Raw genomic sequence first — 26,802 nt, forward strand, 5'->3', positions numbered from 1 at the left:
GGCTCGCGGCAGGCTATGTTCGCTGATTCGAGAGGAATAATCGGATTACAGCTCACAGTACCACCGCGTGCGCGGGGTGCGGTTCATTGTTGAACGTTGACTCGAGAGGGATGAAACCCACGTGTAGCGATGATGTTGCGGCGCGTTTCTCGGTGAGACGTTGTCGAGCCCTTTCTCCCTCTCCCCTTCTCCCTCCTCTCTCTCTCTCTCTCTCTCTCTCTCTCTCTCTCTCGAACACTGTGCTCACCCAACAATCGAGAGATTCGAGCGATGTGGGACCAAATGAATCTCATTCCGGGGCTTCGAACGCCGACACGTGGCCTTATGCTATTACATAATATAATATCGATCTCGCACGCTCCTGTCTGCGGTGTCCTGCGATCTTTGCCGTCCCGTTGGAATCGTCAATGACTTCGGCCTTACAGACCGATCGAGCGATCCCACGCGAGCACGTCGACTGTGATCTTATCGATGATCATCCGCGATGAGGGCCAACGATATACGATTACAATACGCCCGAGGCGCGTGATGTTTCGACCTTCTTTACGATCCGCGAGATTTCAACTATCCGCGATATCCGGATAAATTTCTATTCTTCGATGCTCTATGTTCATGTAAAAAAAGGATCATCATATCCTACGCGTCGCCATTATCACGATTGGGTGCTTTATTTATAACGTTTTCGACCCGAGCGGATTTGCTTCCATTTGGGTTGGATAATGTTCTACTATTGGTTGACGTTACATATTCCATCAATAGAAGAACATACAACGTCATTAATCCAATCTAGGTTGGTACAAACTCTCTCGGGTCGAATACGCTATTTATAGTGACACAAGTCGACACAAACATCACTCTATCTTTCTTGGCATGCAATGAATAATAAAGATAAAACGACACTTATTATATCGACTTGTGTCACCAAATGGAAAGTACTCTTTGTTTTCCAGTGCCTGCAGCATGACTTGATTTTCAAAGCTAGCGGTCCCACGATGGAAACTGACAATCGACAATCGACGAAAGACGATTTTATCAGCGTCGCATCTCTCGCGTCGCTAATTATCGCGAATATTATCAGCATATAGGTACGCGAATCGCGCCGCGCCGAGCCGAGCCGACTCGACTCGCATCGCGCTGAATCATCGGTGCGGCTTTATTAAGCTCCGATGCACCTGCGAGCGAGGCGGAAGCGATGCGTTCCCATGAAGAAATCTCGCCACCCGTAGGAAACACCGTCCACGTACGTGTACACGGAGCCTGAGAAGGACGCGCGGGGATTTAACTGCGCGGGGTGAGAGAGAATTCAGGGACGAGAAGAATTGCTGTTTTCTATGTTTGTTTGTCGGCTAAGCGCGTTAGTCTTAATCCATTCGTCGTCGCTATTTTTTCGGTATCCCTGTGTGCTAGACTAACAAAACGTTCAACGTAATCACGTGTAGCATCGGTCGATCCGGGTCCCCCGGGAAAGGAAGACAGCGTGAATCGAATGTCGCTTATAGATCGAACCCACAGCATTCCCGCTCGATGACGAAACGACCTGTGCTATTACAGTGAGTGAGAATCGTTGGCATGCGCTACCAAAACTCATCCGTTATTGTTCCGCGGCCTTTGTCGTCGACTGTCCTCGAAAAGAATAGCGATCTTCATAGCGTGATCTTGTAACTCGATCTTAAAATCATATAAAAAACAGTGAGCTGCTAATAGTGTGTGATTTTCGGATCGATTTGTTGAAAATATAATTTTTATAAAAAAATCCCTTTGAAATACCTTCTTTATATATAAAAAAAAAAAATAGTTCTTTATAAAGAGATCGATTTAAAGTAGCTAAAAATTCTTTTAGTTGGAAAAATTAATTTTTTATAAAATACATCGATTTATTGTAAAATCTCTAAATCAATGTTGGGAGACTAGAATGTCTTTAGAAGCGAGTATAAAAAAATTTTGCGTTTATATATGAATGTACGATCGATTGGATTGAACTTTCTATATACGCTATGTAACTTTTTGAATTTTGAAGTCGCATATTCAAATACTAATATTTTTTAAGTTTTATTTTTTTATTATAACAATGTAGTATTTCACTATTGCTTCATTATATATTGTAATGTCTTCACAGCGATTTTTTTTTTTACAAAAGAATGAAATAGTTTATTGGACAATTGTTTGACAAGAAGAGACATTGTAAAATATCAGATTATAAAAATGTTAATTAAAAATGTTTCTAAAATAAAATGTTCAAAATACAACATACATCTCTGTTTAATTTCAAATTCATATCTTTTTATAGACTTTTCTATAACAATATAAGTAAAACTATGTATATGCAAATGTTGTGACTTTCAAGTTATAAAAGTTATTTTTTAAAATAAAATATTAAAAAATTGGAAATTAATTATTACTTCATATTTTTAAATTAATATTTGATATTTAATTATTATACGTTATGTGATCTAGAGACATCATGGTGTCTCGATACTAAATTTCTTAAACATAAAAAAAAATTTAATTATAGACATTATAAATTTTGCTAAAAATGTAGCTAAATACCAATCTGAAAATAATTTTACTGGACTGTTAGAATAATTATGGAGGTTGTTCAAATTGGTTACTAAAATATCAAATTTTTTTTCAACCTTGCACATTATGTTTGAGTTTATATAAATATATTGATGGTTTAATAAAAGGTTATTTTTAGATCTGTATTTTTTGGTTAAATATTTTTATATAGATACCTCAGCAAAATCATTCCTGAAGTAAATATAATTTTCAATTAATTTTGCACCTTACAATTAGTGAACGCTAAGTTGTTATGATCTATATTAATTTTGCTGATAATATTCAGAAATAATCGTTTCGTGATCAGAAATAATTTTAGAAATCAATTTTCTCGCACTTGTGCAATTATAAGAATGTTTTGTCGATTGATATTTAATCGCTTTCGTTGACAGAAGTGTGTTTTGACCTGTATTCGCGCACACATTCTGTTTTTCATGCGTAAGTAAATATGTTATTTATCGGCTTTTGCAATTTTTAATTCAATCGAACGAATAATGCGTACGATCGCCTTTAATTGCGCGTCATTCGAATTGCTCTGTTGCCATTTCTTGTCGTTAAATAAGATTTTGATTGCGGCTCAAATTGAAATCCTCTTGAAAACGCGTTCTTTCGCGAAAACCATTTTGCGACTAAAAGTAAATTAAATTTTCTTTTCTTTTCCAGAGTAATTATTGTAATATTGCTGAAGTTGGCTTAAAATTAAGCCGAAATGTTAATTGATTCTTACGTATTTCTTACTGTAATTAAGAGACAAACATATTTTATCGTGAATTTATAATACGCACCTGTAATTACCGCATCTTTTGACTTTTACTTATATTCTTGCTAGCATTTCTTTAATTTTGAAAATCCTAATATTTTATCTATTGTTAAATTTCCATTTGTTTTTTTGAGCGTATCTCTATCCAAATAGGCGATAAATACTTATACATAAAAAAAGTTCTTGATTTCGTCAAAGAAATGATGGTATGAATTGCGAAAGAAAGATAAATAGATAATAGATAGATATAGATAGAGAGAAAGAGAAGGAAGACGAAGTGCGAGAGTTCGTAGGGCGAGAGTTGGTTTTCGTAAGGTTGAGCACAGTTTTGGCGATAACGAGCGGATTTGCAATCACGACTATATTGTGCAGGATCCTGCTGTTAGCTAACTTCAAGAGGGATGAAACACAGGCGCCCTGAGATCACAGAGCAAGAGGCTGAATGTAGGATGCGGACGAAGAGGATGAGAGAGCGTCGCGTCGACTCTCCGTTACCGTTGCAATCGCTCGCGTCTGCTGCGTGGAAGGCACCGACTGAGAATGTCAAATTTGCAGAATATTATCGCAGAATTATTTCCCCCATATTCGTACTTCTGAAATTGAATTCGTATTAGAACACGCGACTTCGCTCGCAACTCCGAGACTGTCCACAGCCTTTTTAAAAAGTCAACGAATCCAAAGATTTGTAGATAAAAAAGCACAATAAAACAAGCAATTTTATTTTCGGAGACATCGCGAGGCTTTTTTTGTATAAACATTGAGAGAAAAATATTTGTGACTATAATTGCATAGTAAAATAATTATAGTTAGAAGTTTCATAATATAATAAATTTACAGTTCTACAAAAAAAAATATATATTGGCACCTAAAATGATAGAATAAATTAAAGTAATTATAATCATTTTATTTCTTAATAACGAGATTCATCGCTCGACAATAAAATATTCAGAGTTAATCGAGATCGAAGCATATTGTGACGTTTCACAGTGCCAAGATTTATTAGGCCAAGAACTCTATTACAGTTTGTTCTTCTGTCATAATTTATTTGTCCTTATCGCTTATGTAACTGTTTCATGTGGTCCACGTAAAAGCGGAGGCGAGGCAGATAGTACGTTGTTAAACACTCGCGTTTTCGTTTGAGAGGCAGCGAACTGGATTTTTATAACGTTCCTGTTGTTTGCACAGCAGGTGGTTAGTGGTGCGAGTTCGACTCGCTATCCCGCTTTCTCGAATTTGTATTCTTTTACGAGAACTCCGGGGATCTAGGTGACAATAGACACAGGTTCCGTGACTCGAAGTCTCGTGGCACATTTCGACCCGACGTTCGAACTTCGAACGCGAACAGGTCCGATGGCGATCATTTTAATGATAATAATAAAGTATTCCTATACCCAGCATCGTGACCGAAGACTCCTCTCTAGACATTTTAGAAAACACCACGAGGGCGGACTCTTCTAACTCAGCATGTGAAAAACGACATGTGAAGAACGAGGGATAATCGACAGAGATAAAAAATGCGAGGGTGCAACTGTTGCGCAGACTCAAAATACTGTGCGACATCGCAAATAATAATTACGCTATTTAATATTACAATCCATTGGGTACTATTTATTTGAGTATCGTAAAATAGGATAATTTTGGCCCAGTCGGGATAATTTTGATCCAAATTAAAAAAAAAGTTTAGATAGCACGCATCCTCAAAATGAGGACATAAGAAATAAGACATAAGAAATGAAGAAATTGTCATAAAACTTTAAAGTCTTTTCATATGCGTATTGTTTACACTGAGGAAAAACTATATATATCAATTTTAATAAATATTTAGTTCAATACTGCCAACTAAACGTTTACTTACGTTTAGTAAATAAATATTTGTTCAATAAAAAAATGTTAAATTAAATTAATAGTTCTTGTATAAATATATCTTTATATTTAATAAATATTTAGTTGACAGTGTTCAAATAAATATTTATTAAAATTGACTATATTTTTGTCAGTGTAAGCATTGTCAAAATTTGGGTGAAGGTATAACACCCGATTTTACGGCAATATTTGTGCATTAATGTAAAACTTATTATTACGGATTACTGTATAAAAATAATAGCGACGGTGCTCTCAGATACTCGCGACTGGATATGTTATTAATTATCCAATTTTTTCCTCGTGGATGCACGTGACTGCCATACCGCTCCGGTACGTTCCTTGGTGACCGTCGACGGGCCCGACTCTCGATCGCGTCGATTAATGGGCTCATACGAACGGCTCGTGGATGCGGGACCGTCGCGTTGTCGCCTTCGATTTGTTCGGCACCGACGGGACGGGGTGGAACCCCGCAGGTTTGCGTCACGAGAGAGAGGATCTTCCAAGCACCTCGCGAAGAAGGACCTTTGTTCACAGTTGGCTTCGCCACCGGAATAATTCGACTGCCATTTTTCTCGCTTTATGCCGGGTAAGCGTTACTAATGGCTCGTTCTCGAAGCGGCGCGAGGCGACACGAGAGAACTTGGCGCACATAGGTAAATTTACACGGTTTTACGCGCTTGCCTCGAAGTTAATAAATAAAGGCGCGGACTCTCGGAAATGCACGCTCGTTCGTCTTCGCCTCGAGCATGCAGATGTTTGCGAATAATGTTGCGAATGGCTGCGATCAGCAGAAGAAGCAGCTTTGCACAACTGTTGTAATATTCTTTAATATGATTAGCTGCGTTCAGCAGGAAAAGTAGCTTTGCAACTATTGTAACATTCTTTAATATGATTGGTTTATATATTTAAATCCAATGAGAAATTGAGGGCAAGACCAATCAATTAAAGAATTTCATAATTGCATTTTATAATTGCTTCGCAGTTTTTTTTCTGCCAAACGCAGCTATTAGTTTATAATTATACGCTAAAAATTTCTGAGTGACGAATTAAGGCCAAGAACCAATTATATTAAAGGATTTTGCACAGCTGCTTCTTCTATGACTTAATGTTTTGGAACGCTGTAAAAACGGTCGCAATTCTTAATACTTTATGACGACGTCTTGATAAAATTATGTAATTAATTGCCCCGATGGAACACGATTTATTCGACAGCACAACGATCATCTATCTTCTCCAAAGAAATCGAGTGTTTAATAGGCGAGACATTTCACGGATCACCGATCGGCCAGCAATAAAACACACGGGCGACAGAAAACCCGTTTGACAGTTTTCCACAACGCGAGAAATTCATATTCATTTTGGGCGTGGACGTGAATACGCGCGCCCGCAGCCAAACCAAACGGGATCGTAAGTGTATAATGTACTGCGTTGCGTCTGTGTGCATGGTGACGCTAAACGCATGTAGAGAGATAGAAATGACCGTGAGTGAGGGGGATAATGGTGATAAAAGCCGCCAGTCTATTCGGGGATGATTTACGATTCGGGCTGCGGCGAGATGAAAATACAAACAGGTGCTCGAACTTCCTCGAAAACTCATATTTATTTGAATGAAAGAAGAGGATCCATTTCATATCCTTGATTAACATAAAATTATATTAAACGTTCTTCTATTCTGTCTCGTTCGATATGAGTGAGGATGAAAAGTTAATGAAAATATTTAATTTTGCACTGACAATGAGAAAAAAAATGTTTGATATTTGTGATTATATAACTGCATAGTAAAATAATTAGGATAATAAGAGCTAGGTCGATAATTCATATTTCAATACCAACTGTCCTATATTTTATTTGATATATAGAATTATAAATTATTATTATTATTACTAAATTATAGAAATAATAATTATAAAAATGGAGATCCTAATAATTATTTTACTATACAATTTAGTCATAAATATTTCTTTCTTAATGAGATTTTAGAGTACTTAAAGAAAGAACAGTTTCCGAAGTATTAAAAAATTTAGCTAGATAAGATTTAAAAATAATTTTGGTCTATTAAAATGCCTAATTAGATTATGTTTCAATATACATTGCCAGTATTGAAAATGTATAATATACGCAACGTGAACTGCACATTTTCGGTACTGACAAATAAACTTAAGCTGCCAAAATATATTGCAGTATTGTTTATCATACTTGAATTTTCTACATAATTATTTTGATGGTTGATGGATTCTAACAAAATTATTTTTAAATCTGCCTAAATTTACAAGTATTTCAGCAAAATCGTTCCTTTCTTTTGTATAACGCAGCATCGTATATGTGAAGAATATTTCGCGATTGTCTTTCAGCAAACGCAAGAGCACAGGAACGCACGCATACTTCTATTATACGTCGGAGTTCGGAGTGCAGTGCTATATCGGATGTGCCCCTGTGACTCGTAAACGAAGTTTGCGCCAAGACTCGGGTTGGAGTTTGCGAATCACCGCTGAAATTCCATTCGGCAGTTTGGCTGCCGACAATAAGGTACCCCAGCTCGCGCGAAGCGACCCACCGTCTACCACCGCACCGTTGAGTGGTGCGAGCGTGCCCGTACACTCAGTCTACCTACACCCGCGTCCCCACCGTTGCGTAGTTTCGTGAACGTGAACGTGTACCCCGCTCTACGCCGAGAGAACCATGGGCGGGTACCGTAGGCGGAGCTTATCCAACAGCGTTCACTCTAACGTCCTAGCTGGAGTTCCTGATCCTCTCCGTGCTCTGCCACCTATTATCGCCACCTATCTGTCTCGCAAGCTCGCAACCCCCCTCGTGCCTGATACGTACGTAATGCGAGTTGCGTGTGTTGCACTGGTATACGATAGTTCCGATAATCTCTCTCTCTCTTTCTCTATGTACATATATATATATATATTCATGCAACATTTATATTTGCTTCCAACTTTATTTTAGATTTTACATGAAAATAAGCTTTACTTACGCATATATTTTTTTATCTAGTGCTTAAGGAGACTTGTCCCTTAATAAATGACGCATTCTCTCTTTCTCTCTCGCATCTTGACGCCGTTTTTTTTTGTATCTTTCATGCTAGGTGTCACTCGTCGCAATTACGTCGATCTGGAATTCCGATTACAGCTCGTAATGGATCCCAGCAATATTTCTCATCTGAAACGCATTCTTATGATAGACAGCTCGGTTGTCAAGACACGCGAGTGTTGGGCATACGTATGAGTGTGCGAGTGTTGGACCATCCCCACTGCACTTCCATCGCCCATCCCTACGGCCCATCGAACGGCATAGTAGGGACAGAACCGAGTATGTCAGTCTTCTCTTAGCACCGATCGGAGTAGGGTGTCGTTTGATTCTTTTGCCAAAGCTCGCGATTTCTCGCATCTGCGTAAACGAATGACGGATGATCGGGCCGAGCGAGCCGAGTTGCGGGCCAAATCTATGGGATAAATTGGTGGAGAACTTGGTTTGCAGACTTTATAGTATATGCGAAAGAAGGGGTGAGAAGAGACGCGATAGTAATACGTGAGTAGGTATTACACTCCGACAGTCGAAATGAAGAAAAGAAGAAGCGCGTAATCGCGTTTGGATTAATCGCGGCGGCGCAATTATGAAGGTAGGTTCTTTCACTTTTGAACAGATTGATGTTGAGTGGCGGGTCTATACATGTGTGGAATAAATGCGTCGGATTTCTTATCACTTTTCTGAGATTTTCAAGATTTTTGAAAAATGATTTGTAAAAAAAACATTAGCTGTGTTCAATAGAAAAATTAACAGTTTTAATAAGTGCTTTGCGCTGATTGGGTAATATCTTTAAATCTAAATTGAAATAGAATTATTTTGTAGTTTAAAAGTATAGTCCACACAATTAAGAATGTTTAAAGCCGCTTTTTCTGCTAAACATAGCTATTACATGAAAACAACATTAATTTGAATCTAAAAGAAATTTGTTTTATTCGTTCACGGAAAGTATGATTTCACTGAAGTATTTGAAAATTTAGCTAGAAATTTGAAAATAATTTAATTGGACTGTCAAAATAATTATGTAGAACGCTTGAATATGTGCAATGCTGTTTTGGTTGTAATCGGCAATATAATGTATAATATTACAATAAAGTTGAGCCAAATACTTATGAATATTTAATCGTATCCTTTAAATTATAATTATTATAGTTTTTAGGTCTGTTTTTTATTGCTGCGCTTTCTGAACTGGTGCACACCGTACAATAAGTTGAAACGAAACAAATATACGTTTGTTTTACTTCAATTTATTGTAACTTGTGCATCAGTTCAGAGAGTCCAACAATAAAAATCAGACCTTTCGTGTTCAATTCGCATTTGTTCGAGTGACAACATATCGTATTCCCCTATAGATATCTTTCCAGGTCTTTTCTCTCTTGACTCTAAATATTTTCTATAAATCAATCGTCTGTATTCATATTAGTTGATCTTACCATTATGTATACTATACTATTTGTATTGTTTTGTGCTGAATATGTATTTGCGAGTGTATATGTTAATAATTTCAATATTTCGAGAAACATATATGTTTGATACAAATGTTGTTATGATGACCGCAGTATAGAAAGTTTTGACATTTTAGTAATCAATTCGAGCGTTCTAATATATAATTATTTTGTTAGTTTAACAAAATTACTTTTAGACCCGTGCCTAGCTAAGTTTCTAGACTTGAATGCATAATGTCAAAATTGTAAAACTATAGGAAGAAGGTCCGGTAGCTCACTGACATATCCGGTAGTCCGACAGTCTCGAAGTCCGCGAGTCTGGGCCCAACTTCGCCTTCTCCACATTTCTCATTTTGTCAGTTCATCCGGCAACCACCGCCCAGGCTTGTTGACGAATAAAAAATGAGGCTATTATTCTTTCTCGCCCGTTCGCTGATTGCAAAAAACGTTCCAAAACGAGCAACGGATACGAAAAGAGAAACTCGTCAAGTTAGATTTGCGTGAGAGAATATTTGACAGCTATTTTAATCTTTTCTTTAACGGACGGAAAGAAAGGAAAAATTCAAATATATGTGACGTGAATTACGTATTTGCATTCGTGGACATTGATAATTTATGAAGACCAATTCGGAATCGATTCATCAAATTTGATTGCGTGTATATATTTTATTTTAACTTTAGTACATTGAAAAAAATAATTCTTACTGCTTTAAAAGGAAACGAATATTTTATTTGCGAATCGCAATAGCCAAACAAATGACTTTTAAGAAACAGCATGGAAAGAACGATAAAGTTATGCTAAAGTATCCAAAAATTTATACAGGATATCTCGTACAGATCGTAATGACGCTTAAAGGTAAATTTCTGAGATTATTTTTGAGTCAAAAATTCTAATACCAAAATGTCGAAGCTATAACAGTTTTCAAATTATAAGCATTTAATGTTAACGAATCATATCGCCTAAAGTTTGCGCGTCCGGGTGTGACTGGCATTTTGTATCACGTTAATTACAGTGATTACACATCTGAACGCATGAACTTTAGGCAATATGATTCTAATTGGATAAATATGATTAGGATTTTCGTCTCAAAATGATCTCAGAAATCTATCCTCAAGTATTACGGCTTTAAGGGACACACTTGTATATTGAACTAGTTTGAAATTAATTTCGAGAGACATACACACTTACATGTACGCACTCTCACAAATGATATTGTACATATTTTAGCAGGAAATGGAAGTATAAACTCGTTACTTGTAACAATGTTACTTTTTTGATAACTTTACTGGTAACTGCGTTACGTTTTTTGGTAACGATAACGAATTTTACAATTACTTTTATTGTTACTTCGCACACAATTAGACATAGCGCTTGAGACTTAAAAAGCCCCTAGGCACTCGTTCGCTGCGATTGGTGGCCGTCGATTTAAAAATGTAATGGAAAAGTAATGAAAAGTTACTTTCTCAAGTAATTATAACGAGTTACTTAAATTGATAACTATAGTAATGGTAACTTGTTACTTTTTCTACTCGATAACCAATAACTGTAACTTGTTACTTTTAAAGAATAACTTTCCCTGCATTTTAGTATTGTCGTCAATGCTTAAGCATTCTACATAGTTATTTTGATGGTCCAACAAAGTTATTTTCAGACACTTCGGCAAAGCCATTCTTTTCGTGCAGGCTAGACTCCAAACCGCTGTAAATTTACCTGTTTGAACACAGGGATGAGGTTCGGTCCTGGTCGCTCATAAATTCGAGCAGGTACACTAAAGTTCTATGGTTAAACCTATTTAAGAGAAGTCTAGCTAGTATATTTCCAGTGGACATTCTTATTTAATAGCAAGTGGCGCCGTGTCGTTGCTCCTTCATCAACACCCTGGAAAATTGCATGTAATATACGCTATTCCCTTTCCTCATCTTAAGTCACCATTTATTTTCGTTAATTTCTACATTGTGTACGCTACATTCATACGTTAATTCGAACGACTGAAATTAACATAAATCTTGATCAACGTTAGACGTTTGTTTAGACATCCATATGAGCGCTTTGCCTTCCGTTATTCGTATAACTCGTTTCAATAATTTTTCCATTCAGTCACATCTCGCGACTGGAAGCGCTTCCCTTCGAGGACTCTTACACGACACTTAAAACTCATCGTCCGGTGCGACGATACTAATAAATCGAGGTATCGCGCGGTACACCGGTATGCGATACGCAAAGGTGGTTTCCACACGCGAGAGAAGACAGAGAAAAGCCACGAGGCATAAATCACAAGTGGGAAGTTCAGCTTCGCCTTCGGGCGAGTCATAAATCAATAGCTGTCCGGTTGTGCACATGAAATGATTACACCGGTCCCGCGTGTAGAATTGAGCGTGGAACGTGAGTTCCAACGTCGACAGAGACGAGGGCAGGAGAAGCGGAAGAGGATCCTCGAAATTGGCCATGGCGGCCGCCGCGCCGTCAGTTTCCCTGCAGATGTTTGATGGCCACGACATGTGGGGTTTTCGCGTTTTCTCGACGTTCTCGAGAGAGATTCGCTATTGCTCTTCACTCTCCAGGACTGTTCTAAAACTTTACTCTGATTCAATGAAAAAAAAAAAAATTGTACATTTGACTAAATTAACTTAGTCTTTATCTTTATTTTCTTTGTTGAAAAATGTATGTAAGTCAAATATAATAAAATTGATTTAAGTCAAATAAACAATTTTTTTATAAGGGGGGGGGGGTAAGTGAGTTAACTCGTGGGCCGGTATTCATATTCGGTTCTTATTTCAAATCCCTTTTAAGTAATGTCTCAAGATATCATAAAGCAATTACAGAACCATATTAACATCACTCTTGCTACTTTTCCGGTTTCTGACTCCGACTTGTTGAATCACCGGCTCTTTAGTAGGTAGAAAAAAATCTCCGATTGATCATTCTGAAGTCTGAATTTTGATAATTTTATTTTTTTCTTTTAAAAAAAAATAGTATACACGGAACGAATGATTTTGCTGAAGTATCTAAAAATTTAGCTAGACATAGGTCTGAAAATAATTTTATTGAACCTTCAAAATAATTACATAAAAATCTGAGGCATGAATAAGCATTGCTGCAAAGAGTTTTAACATTTAGAATTTTATTCAGCGTCCTACTAATTAGACCGCATTAAATCTGCACTCATATTTTTTAAGAGTATTTACATAGTTCAATAAAGTTATTTTCAGATTTGTATCTAACTAAATTTTTAAATACTTTGGCAAAACCGTCTTTTCCATGTAAACATGACAATGGCAAGAATCTTATAGGTCTTATTAATGGTACGCACAATTAAACGACACGAGTGAATGGTAATAAACTGGAATTTTCATTTTTGATCTTTCTTTTTTTAGAGAAAGTCACAAACTATTACATGCTAATATTTATACTACTTTATTCCTTCTACCTTTTGGAAACTTCAACCTCTGACGGATACTAGAAAGTGCTTGCATGGCATTAACAATGATTATGTTGAAACAAGACCCGACTATAAATATTGGCACGTGAGTAACTCTCTTATGTCCATTTCCATTAATGTAAATTAACTTTAATTTCGGTTTAATTTACCCTTTAACTTATTCTTTAGAATAAGAAAAAAAATGAAGAATAAATTGAATTAATAGATTAAAGTTAATTTACATTGATGGAAATAGGCATTGCTCAGAGTAAAGGAACTCAGCCTCGATAGTTCGAAAAAAATCACTCGTTCTTTAAGCGTTGGCGTTGGTCGGCGAAGAAATAGCACGAGAGTGGAGAGTTCGCGCTTTGCGCCGGTCGCTCGGGGTAATTAACTCATCGCACGCCTCCCGGGGCGAACAATAACCCTTGTGTGCTGCTCGCGTGCCAATTAATATTATCGAGTATCACATACGATCTGCATACGATCTGCAGCGTGCGCGCGTGCCGTGACGGGGCACAGCGAAAGAAATCCGCTGCGCGGATCTGATAGGCGGTATCTCCGCGTTTATCTCCGGCGACGCATCGTACAATGAGCACCGTCGCCGTCGGCCTGGCATCGATAGCGGAAAAAAAAGTATTGCGGATGTGGATGATATTAACGATCATTATTAATCGCGACGTCCATGTAGCTTAATAGATTGCGAGATAACAAGTCTGTTTTTTTTATAGCTAAACTACGTATATAGTGTGGGCTTTTTATACTTAAAGCGAAATAGGTATACATATATATTTGAAATTTGGGGAAAGCGAGAGGGAAAGTTTTGGTGCATTTCAGTGCAATGAAAAAAGCAAATTGACTATGTCGATACGATAAGATTAAATATTTAAACTCTAAGATCAGTTTTGAAAAGCATAGATAAAAACAGAGAATAAAAGATCCCAACTTACTAAAAACTGTGTATTCTGACATATATACATACATGCTTTCTGATAGGTTCATTGAGAAGAATTTCTGGTTGAAAATGAACGAAGAAGATTCTGAATATATCAATCCGAATTCTGATCTCATCTTATCTCATCTTCGAATTGTAATAAATTCAACCAGAATATTCTGATTTATCCATTTTCAATCAGATTTCCAATTAATGCAACCTGACTTTTTTCTGGTGTTGAAATTTATTACTCTTATTGGTTATATTTTTCAATTGTGTCTCAGATTTAACGATGACAAATTTCTGCTGATAATCTGTACCCCGATTCTGTAACTCTTAACAACAATTCGGTATTGTTATATTGTCTTTGCGTAGATATTATATACATATAGGTAAGGTAAAAGCAACGATAATATAAGTTAGATATATTATATAATACTGAATTGTGTCATTAAGGCCCAGTTTCACAACTCACGATTAACTCTTAACCGAGATTTAACTTATTTCTCATCTCTTTCCAATTTTAAAATCGGAAAGAAACAATGAATAAGTTGAACCTCGGTTAAGAGTTAGCCGTGAGTTGTGAAACTGGGCCTAAGAGTTACAAAATGGCGATACTGGCGCCAGTTTTAGCGCCCGTTTCAAGATCGCGCCGACATGAACTCGCGGATAATTAAACTATCGCGCGTGGACAATCGCGATGGATTTGCGTATACGCGATTATGCATCGTCGAGGCACGAGGGATCATTTATCATTCGGCGCACCCTGACGGCTCCCGAAGCGGTGGATCGTCCATTATTTCACTTTACCGAGCATTAATCGGCAGATTCGGAGTCTTAGCTCCGAAATCGGATGTCTCTCCGGGAATTCGATGCTTGCCTCGGCAATCAGCTTCGCATCTTTAAGTCTTTCGTGAATCGATTTCCTCTTCTTTCGTGATTTACATGCGGTAAACCGCAAGCTACGTTATCACGTTAATTACAACTTAGGAAAACTTGTTCTTTTAGGTGTGTGATACTCATATTCACGTAAAGAATTTTGCTGAAGTATTTAAAAATTCAAGTAGATATAGATCTGAAACAATAATTAAAAAGAAAATAATATATATATTATATATATGAAAGCTCTAAGAATAAATTAAGAAAGGAAGATATAAATGGTCAATAAAAGTCAAACGAAACGTTGTATTTACATATTTATTATAGAACTATTACATAAAAAAATGTAATGGTGTTGCAAACAGGCCTGTTCTAAGCGGAATTGTGCAAATTGTGCACCGCACAAGGGCGCATTAATATGGAGGACGCTGAAGGGAGCACCAAATTAAGTTTTCAAAATTAATTAGCCAGTACTAATATCATTGTCTTCGCAAAAACCGAATCGGAGCATAAGTTGAATGTAAGAAGAGAGTGACAGAGGCATAAACAAAAATTATAGGAAATGTAAAGGTACAGCAGAATGTAAAAGAATATTTTAAGATATAAACGCCTCTTTTATATTTCGTTGTTCCAATTTATGTTTTGTAGAAATTTTGCTTACTGTCACTCTCTCCTTATATTTGATTTACGCTCCAATCTTTATTTTTGCTAGGATATACTTTTATCATATTCAATTTGATATTTTAAATATATATTTTCCGTGTTAACTGAACCAATTTGCCAGATGATGCTCATCATTGGAGTGTTTCGATTATAATTCTTTAAAAAAAAGGTCATCTGATAGAAGGCGCAAATGTTTCGATTATAGTTTTAGTCTCCTTTAGTGTTGTTAAAATTTAAATAATAAATCTTAAATTAAAAGTACACAGTGCACATATCAGAATAAAACATGGATAGTAAGAGCAAGTCTCAAATTCTATGAAGTATTTGCGAATATAAATATAAGACCTGAAAGTAATTATATTGAATATTATAATTATAATGACCCATCAAAATAATTATATACTTTCTAAAACTTTTAGACCGAATGTCATTCTGAAGAATGAAATCTCACTTTTAAAGATTGAAAAATTGAACCACTTATTAGAGTGAGATTTAACTCCAAAGAATTTAGAGAGTAGGGAACTCAAACAATGTGCAATGCTGCAAAAAGTTTTAATATTTTAGCAACCAGTGTTTGAGCCAGCGTCTTACATAATTATTTCGATAGTTCAAGAAAATTATTTTGTAAATCTATATCTAACTGGATTTTTAGATACTTCTGCAAAACCGTATTGGGAAAGTAACATTACGCTTACAATTTCTTCAAAGTACAATATTATTATACGAATATCTTACGTGTTAACACAATTCCGCATTCTTGCAGACTGAAATGGAGGCGGAGTCCGAATGTGCGGACGGCGTTCTGTGCCCGAAGACCAACAACAACAATAACAACAATAATAACAACACGAATAACAACAACATCGCCGTCGCGAAGAAGAGCGGTAGCGATAACGGATACGACGCTATGGAGATGGATTGCGGCGGCTGTGGGGAGAGCGTACGAGAGCGCACCGTCCTGTGCGTAGGGGGTCGTACCTGGCACTCGAGATGCTTAAAGTGTTGCGCCTGTGCACGACCCCTACACGATCAGCACTCGTGCTTCCTGCGCGGCATGCGACTCTACTGCAGGCACGATTACGCCTTGTAAGTGCAAACATATTTGCATGCCGAGTTTACCCTCATTTCTCTCTCTGACGCCTCTCGCCGGCCGGAGAGTCGCATTCACGGCAAGCGGTTCGATTAGAATCACGGTTGCCACCTCTATGGTTTTCGGTCGGAGTCTCCGACTTTGAAGTTCGAATCTCTCATGGTTTTTCGGTATATAGAAAAAAAATCGCCAATTAGCTGCTCTAAATTTTAATATTCTTTCTTCAATTTTCTTTCGATTTGAAAAGAAATTTGCGACAGCATGGTGGTTATCTTTGATTGTAAGGTCTGATTTGATAATCTTTTTTTTTCTTTAGTTTAGAGATAACACAGGATACTACAAAAAAGTGACAATAACGATTGGTGATAATTAAAATCTGGAGTAGATGTATAATGATACATAAAGTAACGTTTATTTAATAATTATCAATATATTTAAGCAAATTATTAATGTAGAATTTTGTATGGGAATACAAACTTTCGATACGTTTAGCAATAAGAATTAATGTTGACAAACACATTAATATGTAACGCCAATATTTTATCAAGTAATCTGGCACAACTTTCTGATATCATACGTTTTATAATAATGCAGATAAATAAAATTTATTTTAGCATGACACACACACACACACACACACACACAAACACACAATTGCAACCCATCTATAAATCCGTTATATTTATCTTCAATGGAGATCCTTATCTGCGATGATGAGTATCACCGATGACCGCCAGAAAAAGGGAAAATCGTTGAATTGTTAATATCACTATCAACTGTTCGTGCATGCATTTTTAATTAACTTTTATACTTAGTGACTTAGGCCTGTATAGTGTCGATTCTTATATTTAACATCATCTTAAGTACAGTCTTAAGATGTCATGAACCAATCAGAAAGCTACATTAGCATCTTAAGACATTACTTAAGATGGTCTTAAGAACTAAGGCCGATATTCATATAGTTAATTCTTGTAATTTAAAACTGTCTTATATATAATCTTAAGATGTTATATAGGTAACCAATTAGAGAGCGGTATTTATAGTCCGTTCTTATTTTAAAATTGTCTTAAATAATGTCTTAAGATGCTAATATAGCCTTCAGATTGATTCATGACTTGAGCTTAAGACTGTAGTTAAGATCTTAAATATAAGAATCGACCTATGAATATCAGCCATTTAAAACTCGAACGTATAATTATCTTTTAACAATCGATTTCCGGCAGAAGGACCGTTGAGCTTTAGCAGAACAAGTCAAGTCGCAATCGTGATTAGAATCTGCGCCCGGAAATCTATCCTAGATTCTGGACGCAGACGTCGCCTGATATCTCATTCGATGTACTGTCCGTTCGATCCGCGGGGGGTGAAAGGAGGAAGAGGGTTAACTTGTCCTCCGTGCACGGATCCGCATTCCGTGTATTGCTATCGCGAAACGAGGGAGAGGAAAGAATGGGAGGGAAGGAAAGAATTATTGGATGTTATCGATGAGCCTACTAATAATATCCCGCTTTGTCGAGGGCAACTTACTCGGATGCTTCGATGACGCGATTCGAGATCGAGTCGGCCCAAAGCCTGGCTTAAGAGGACGCGACTCGGCTACCGTGATCGCGCGACTCTCCACCCTGTTACTGCCGCTTGCCAAGAGAGAGAATTATCACATAAAAAGCTCGAACCCGGTCGATTCCCGTTTATTCTCTTCGTCGAAAATTCGGCGGTCGAGTATCATCGAAATATTCAGTCTCACGCCGTTGATCCTTTAACCCCCTGCATAGTCACTTAATTATGTTTTTATGGTATAAACGATTATTTGATTTATATGTATTTTTGACATCCTAGTTAAAAGCTAATCTATACAATGAGCTTTGCTTCCTGTTTCTCGTTTCTTATAATATATATATAATATATAATATATATAATATATTATATAATATATATATTTTTCCTGTTGCCTTTTCGCCTTCTATTTTTAGCGTTTTCAGGAGATTGAGTTTGAATCCTGGCTGGGGATCCATAATAAATATTTTTCATAATAAATTATTTATAGTTTTTAAGATGCTTATTAGTATCAACTATTAACAGCTTTCTAAGATGCTTATTTGCAGCAATAATATTAAATTGCTTGTCAATTTAATTTGCAATCTTATTACTCCAGTTAGTTTAGAATGATTTAGGAACTGACAAATAATATCGGTGCCCAGTTAGTTTGAAATTGTATAAATTTACAAGAAATACTATTAGGTAAAAGTATTAAGAAATATTAATTATTAGGCTGAAGAACTTAATTCGCTTTGACCAAATATGACATTTTTCACTTACATGTGTTTAATCTAATTGGTCAATTTTTATTTTATTGTTTTTTTTATAATCTTTGTTACAAAAATTTTAAAAATTTAATTGTTTCTCGTTGTCAAAATTTAGGAGAAGTTGCAAGCTTTTCCTTTTGTTTTCCTTGCGTACGTCTATGATTCCGTTTCTTCGTTTTGTTGCTAGATCTAAAAGTTGATGAACTTCAAAAGAGATAAAAAACACAAGAAATATAACTGTCGATAAAATAATCGCAAAGAGATAAAAAGCAAGAAACAAGAAGCAAAAAGTACATTGTAGATCAGCTTTGAAAGTCACTATTATTAATTACATATTATTAATTATTGTACACAATTTATTAGTACCTAAGTCATTATGTATATAGACGTACTTGATATTTTCCAAAGAAAAGTAAGGAGAAATAAAAAAAATGCGTATAAATTCTTGACTTGGGTATCGGTTATGTAACTTGTTTCTGAGAGCAAAAACGTGACAAGTAAAAAATTTTTTCATAATCTCAATAATAAAAATTCTCACTTTTCATGTTTCCATGTTTTCCACCCTAAGGAAAAAGTTACATAATAATATTTCAGTAAAGAAAACTGCTGTTATAAAGATACTGAGGTTTCTTGTTGCTAAAGTGTAAAAATCACATCGTAGGTGACTAAGGTGATTATTCCCGAGTTAAGGATTCTTTGTTCTTCGCGCGAAACAAGCACACGGGACCATCGATCCGGTCGATCGCGCGAATCGTATCCCCGAGTCACGTGGCTCTGACCGCGCGTGTTGGCTATACGGATGTGGTATTTCTACATCGATAGACATCCATAAGCGCGCGTATTGGGTGTCCGAGATGTGCGCTCGCGAGAGAGTCGCCATTGGGTGATTAATGTCTTCCAATGTAGTCTGCCTCTCCTCGTCTCTTCTTCTTCCTCCTCCTCCCTCTCTGCCCGCGCGGACCTCACGTATAGTCGGCTATTCACGTCACCGTGCATTCGTGTATCACGCATGCTCACGCACAGCACGAGCTGCGGAGTCACGTTGACGTCTCGACGTCTCACTGTCTCGCGCGCGCACGCGGCGAGAACGCCGCGGAAAAAAAAATAAATACCCTTGTCCTGAGAATCCTGAGATATTCTTTCGCGAGATCCTCTCGCTTCGGCTTTTACGCCTACTCTCCAGAGAGAGCCTCCGCGTCATTTTTACCCTCCCCTAAGACGCCGCGTAATCCGTTTATATACCTTAGACGTATCTTTCGTTACGCGATACTCACGAAGCATTTCTCAAGTTCTGTCCCGGGTGATGCAGAGAGAACGAGAGAGATAAAAGAGAGAGGGCTCGAAAGGTCCGACGATACGAAAAATAACATGCTAGGATGTGTACGATATAGCTGGCGGGGAAGGAATTGCCCGGCTATCATTAATTTATCAATGTCCCGAAAGCGGGTTACTTCGCGCTTCGTGATTCCGTATACCAAATATACGCGTACGTGTATGTGGGTGCCGAGTCACTCGAGATGGGACTGCCTAGTGTCAGTGTTCCGGAGGACTGAGGAATTCGCCTCGTAAGGCACCGAAGCCAGCTGCGATCCTCGAACCGTTCCTTCTTCCCGCCTTCATCCGAGTGCGAGCCAGCGCGGTACTTCTTTTCTTCCAGGTGAGCGAGGGAGCGGAGAGAGAGAGAGAGAGGGGGGGGGGGGAGAAGAGTGAGAGAGAAATAGAGTGGTCTTTGAAATTAATAAATATTCACCCGACCCCCGGGGCCCATGCGTCCCCTATTCCTCGACGTCCAGGGCCTCCCAATCCTTTCCCCGCTTTCGTCGCTTTCGTACGTTTCGACCGAAAAAAGAAGAGCTCAGATGTCGAAGTGATTCGTGGCCCTGTATGCGGCAAAAATCGCTCTATTAGCGATTTCTCTCGGCGAAGCCCGTGAGATTCCGGTTTTTTCGAATCGGTACAATCAGCGTAGAAGCGACTCGCATCGTCCAACACGACATCGGGACCACCTGTCGTCGTAATCGCGGTGTTATCTTCTTCACCTTGCCGCCACTTAAGGCCGCATACCTCGCGACTGCCGGGACACTCGAGACATAAGCAAATGATCGCAGTTCTTTGAGTTGAGTTCCAAACATCCGTGGAATAACACGTTATATATATATATATATTGGAGCAATAACTTTACGCAACTATCGTTTTTCTTCGGTATCTATCGTTTACCAGAAATATTCGTACAGCAAAGTTTGTAGCAACATTGCTGCAAGGTTTGCAATGTTATCGCACAATATTGTTGGAACGTTTCAGTGTTGCTGCAATATTACTGGAAGATCGTAATGTTATTGAAAACATTACTGGGACGTTGCAATGTTCCTGTATTATTACTGGACTGATCTATGGAATGTTATTGCAATATATATATATTACTGAAATGATCTGTGCTGTATGGGATACTATATAAGGATTGCTGTGTAAATTATGATTAGCTGTTCTACGCTACCGAGACGCAATTAACTTGGATCGGTACCGATGTGTACTTCGCTATTCTCAATCCTCAATCGCAATTCGTACGCCGGTGGGGTTCGATCATGCTCTCGCAAACGTCTCATACCAGCGAGCGCCCAACTTAATCCCCCGTTGACTTATAGGGCCCGCCTATGTGGAAGAACAAATGAATAAATTAGGGCGGGGCCGTTTGGTAGCCGACGCGCGCGTACGGCCCTGAAGATTTATAGATACCCAATACCAGTTCTCTCGTCGCCGCCGGATACACAGGATCCCCTCGTCGCTCTCTTGCCCTCCTCGGTGCGTTAAGTCTTGACTTTTCTGGGGTATGAAACCGATAGAAACTTGGACATGGGGAGAACAGCGAGCGCTACTATTTATCTGAGGCGACACTCATCAAATGACACATCCATTTCCACGATGGAAGATCTTGTCAGGAAATTTTTTCAGTTGCTGTGGTCGTCAAAAAAAAGCAGCTTTGCAACTGTTGTAAGATTCTTTAATATAGTTGGCTCTTACTTTTAGTTCCTCACTGGATTTAAATATATAAAAAAAACAGAAGAAAGCAAAAAACAGTATTACTAATTGCAAAATACAAAATTAGTATAGTAGACTAATTGCTGAACATGGCTAAAAAATTAGCCGAAATATATGCACATGATAATGTAATGTTATGAATATATTCAAGTCTTATTTATATTGTATTGCGCAATTTTAACAGCGTGAATTCCTAGCAGTCTGTTTTTTTATTCATTTCAGGAATTTGATTATCTTATAATTTTTAAATGTATAAACTAATTATATGAAAGAATTTTAGAACATTGTAAAATTGATTTTTCTTGAATGCAGCCAGATAGAGATGTGATATCATCAAACTCACTTCTTTCAGGAACACACAGGAAGGTTCCTTGAATGAAAGAGAACGTGTTAACAATAACAAATAGGCGCTAACTTCAAATCAGTCGAAATAATCGAGATTAATGTTATTCAAGATTTGTAATTCTAGATTTGAGTTTGACGTGTATCACACCTATTATCTTCTTTTTTTATTATACTTCTATTAAGAAAAAGAAGAGTAACGATGTAAGAAGATCTGTAACTATAGTACATAATGACGGTTAAATTGATTTAGGACCAATTTTTAATTTTTTAATGACTTTATATTGGTTTTTAAGATTTTCAGCCAATTTCTGATTGATTACATTTGAATTTGGTTGCATTTAATTTTGCCAATTTCTATTGATTACATTTGATATTGCGCATCCGGGAATATTACATTTTAATAGATTTGAATATCAGTATATTAAATTAATATCTACCAAAAATAAAAATTAGAGCAAAATATAACGTAAGGGGAGAGTGACAGAAACATAAATAAAGCTTCTAGCTGGCGAAAATGAGAGTACAAAATGTAAAGGAAATGTTTTTACGCTTTTACATTTTTACAACTCCCTTCAACTTACTCTATGACTATATTACTTTTATTTTCTCTAGGGCACAATTATAAATCTTGTACATTGATATTGATCTTCTCGTTTACTTCGATGAATTTTCTCTAAACTAGAAAATAAACGGTCAAAAAAGGATGGATCATAGAGCGATCGCTGGTGATCGGTACAAACTAGCTCCTAGGCGTGCCCTTTGCGCGATCACCATAACCAATAATATCCCCTCCCCGAAAACATCGCGTCATGCGACGATGACTATGCAGACGCAAAGACTAATCCTTCCATGAGCTTACCATATTTTTCCATACAATAACGCCATGGTCGATCGGTCGTTGATGCATTCTTCTACTTCTTCTTCTGCTTCGTCTCTATGCTCTTCCTCTTGCTTCTCTTTTCTTTTTTCTTTTTCTCTTCCTTTTTCTTTCCTTCTTTCCTATATGTCTGTGCTTCTTATTGATCCTTTTTCTTTTCTTCCATTTCGTTCCTCCTTCTTCCGTTCGTTCTTCTTTTCTTCTTTTGCTTATACTCCCGTATGCATAACCTCTGCTGAATTTCATGTTTTAGTTTTCTTCGCGCTGCTCTATCATTGTCCCCAGTAATAATAATAATTTCTTTATCTTTCTTCGATCTCTTTTCTCGGGTTCTCTTTTAACACTAGATTCTCTTCTCACATCTCGTCGGCATGGATTCAAAGAAATCGAGCCATTTGTATAGGGTCGGAAGCCGCACAACTGAGACATCGAAATAATCTCGACGTAATCTACTCCTCGAATCGCGATACTGATCCTTAAACCGAGGTGGCTCCGATACCTCGTCGCATCGCGTCAGGAGGACACCGAGTGGCTGAGTAATATGTTAATGAGGACAGGACTGCTGCCGGGTCCTCGCGTTCTCGGAGGTCTCGAATGAACCTGCCGTCGACGGGATAAAAATAGTATTTTCGGTCGGTGTCCGCACGACTGAATTCGATATGCATTGCGAGAGAACCGCGTTTATTGCCGAGTCCATTCGTAGCCGCGCGCCAAAAAAGAGAGGCTCGCATGAATCAATGAACGATGAATGACGGTAAAGTGGGTGATAAATGGGCAGTACACCGGTACATCGATCGGCCGAGCCGACTCCCTTTGTCATTGATTACGCACGTCGATTAACTTTTTTAACACTCGCGCACGTTCGAAAGTTGATGGCGACTTTGTCACGTGCGGCTTTCACATGGGAGAAATCCCTATCGTTTGCGTTTTTTGCAGAACATTCGGCGCGAAATGCGCGAAATGCGGGCGCAGTGTGGGCGCTGGGGATTGGGTGAGGAGAGCTAAAGACCGAGTCTATCACTTGGCATGTTTCGCCTGTGATGCCTGCTCCCGTCAACTCTCCACGGGTGAGCAATTCGCGCTTCTGGACGCCCGACTGTTGTGCAAGGCCCATTATTTGGATGTGGTCGAAGGTAACAATACTTCGTCATCGGAGGATTGCGATTCCGAGCACGGTGGCAAAGGCAGCAAGACGAAACGCGTGAGGACGACCTTTACCGAGGAGCAGCTTGCAGTCCTGCAGGCTAACTTCCAGATGGACAGCAATCCCGACGGACAGGATCTTGAGAGGATAGCCCAGGTGACCGGCCTCAGCAAGAGGGTCACGCAAGTTTGGTTTCAGAATTCCAGGGCGAGACAGAAGAAGCACAGCGGCAAGATCAAGACTCAGAGTAAGTAATAATAAATTATACAAGACCGCTATACACTAGAATACACTAGAACATAATAATAGCGAAATAGTGCACAAAATTTTTTTTATATGCGCTTTACAACACATGTTAGGATGAGCATAAGTTAGCGATCTGTGAAATAATGGAGTACTCTGCACATGTGAATTTGACATGTGTTATATTTTCACACATGTCAAGCTAGTCTAAATTAACGAGCAAATTATAGGATGTTTTATTGGCTCAATGAACGATACTGTGTACGCTCTGATTGGCTCTTGGCAAAATCTCCTTTCCTCTGACCAATCAAATGTAGCAAAGGATCACATTGGATGTGGAAATAGACATATATATGTTTGATAATGTTTCAAAATCATTTGAATAGTGTTGTCGTTGTTTAAAGAAAAATACTAGAATGATAGATTTATAAGAACATATGAATGAATTCATAAATAAAAATAATATTTGACGAAGCTACATTCGTAATAAATAAATAATTGAAGAAAAACAAAATACATATGTATACTTGATTTATTTTTATTTATATATTTATTATTATTAAATGTATATAATAAAATGTACATAAATTTATTATTATTTAAATTTAGCTCTAACCGAATCCCGCACGTTGAAAAACTTACTTTGGCGGCTTTGAGTATGAATAGAGATTAGCGATAGAATAGAACTCTGAATTTTAAAAGTGAAGTGAAGACAACTTTATTGGCTATATTTAGAGAAAGCAGCACAACTATTATATAATTTTTTAATATGATTAGTTTATATATTTTGATTCAGTGAAAAACTAAGGATGAGACTTATCATATTAAACAATTTTAACAACAAGAAATTTAATATTAGCAAAGTTGTTTTCATTGCTAAATGCAGCCAATACTGTGCCAATACTATGCTATTATGAGATTTTAGTGTAAAAGAAGAAAGCGCCAAATACATTGAGGTATTTGTATGTATGTTTGTGTGTGTATGTGTTGTCTAATAATGATAATAACATTTCTATGTAAATTTTAAACATATCTTTCAATTATATAAACTGCGCGCCGATTATTGTTGAACTGAAAACGCAATCACAAACTAAAGCTGTAATAATAATAATGTCACAAATTAAATTGATCGTTGATTTGATAATGATGCTACTAGAACCTTAAAGTACTTATGTAAAGTTTTTACATAAGTCTCATTACGGATAATATCCCACGAGGATTCAAAACGCCTATTTTTGTGTGCTTGCAGTGCATCACTCGCCGCCGATGCACCATCACCCAGTCGACCTGTATTCCAGTGGCATCAACGTAGTCGGGGCTTATCTCGGAGGTTATCAGGCCAGCAATGCCGGTAGCGAGAGTCCAGGTAGCCCGTTAACGCCCCTTACACCTTTGACTCCGCTCACACCGACGACGCCGAATCATTTGCAGGCCCAATTCTGTCATCCCGCGGGATAAGTCAATATAAATATTTCCACGAAGCTATTGAAGGTATTAACCCTTCGCACTGCATGTGCTTTCAGCCGCCGTGATTACATAATTCGGAGATTTATACAAAAAATCGTAACAAGATTTTTACAAAATCGAAAGTGTCATATTTATTTTTTTCTTATATTCCGCACAAAAAATTAGATTAAAAGTGTATAACGAGTGGACTAGATTCAATTAACAACTACATATGAGTTTTTAAAGCGAATTAATTTGTATATATATTTCTCAAGATGTAAAATAAGCGCGCGTTATCGTTAATATAATATGTAACGTATAAAAGGTACAAGTTTTTCATATTTAAAATTAGACTAAGCTTATTTATTCCGAGCGTGTAAAACAATATGCATCCGTCTGCGAGGGTGAATAAAATTTCTTAGACGATGCAAAATGAAAGAGTGACTAAAGTGTCTCATCCATTTTTCGAAGTTTTGACGTAGATATTTAACTCATAATACGAAATTGTATATAGAGCGAATTGTAGTTTTTGTACATATGTCTTCTGTAGGTAGATATAGGAATATTGTTGTGTGTGTGTGTGTGTGTGTGTGTGTGTGTGTGTGTGTGTGTGTGTAAAAGAGAGAGAAAGAGAGAGAGAGGCATGATGAAGACCAGAACTTGATATCGCATACTTGTCGCTGCAATATTATAAAATAAACCGTATTGTTATTAATAAAACGCCTTTTATTGTTAATGGCTGCAATTATTATCCTTCAATTATTGCTCGCTT

At 37.4% G+C, this 26,802-nt stretch overlaps 1 protein-coding gene across 1 annotated transcript; it reads left to right on the forward strand.

The window, feature by feature from the left end:
• The first annotated feature begins 8,478 nt into the window (after window positions 1–8,478).
• LOC105154845 (LIM/homeobox protein Awh) lies at window positions 8,479–26,766 on the forward strand. The gene is made up of 4 exons (XM_087406997.1): window positions 8,479–8,804; window positions 16,313–16,635; window positions 24,134–24,588; window positions 25,834–26,766. The coding sequence occupies exons 1-4, from the start codon at window positions 8,799–8,801 to the stop codon at window positions 26,040–26,042; spliced, it is 993 nt and encodes a 330-aa protein (XP_087263123.1). The 5' UTR covers window positions 8,479–8,798; the 3' UTR covers window positions 26,043–26,766.
• Window positions 26,767–26,802: the final 36 nt, after the last annotated feature.

Source organism: Acromyrmex echinatior, chromosome 6 (assembly GCF_024713525.1).
Source record: "Acromyrmex echinatior isolate Ae372 chromosome 6, ASM2471352v2, whole genome shotgun sequence".
Lineage (NCBI taxonomy): Eukaryota > Metazoa > Arthropoda > Insecta > Hymenoptera > Formicidae > Acromyrmex > Acromyrmex echinatior.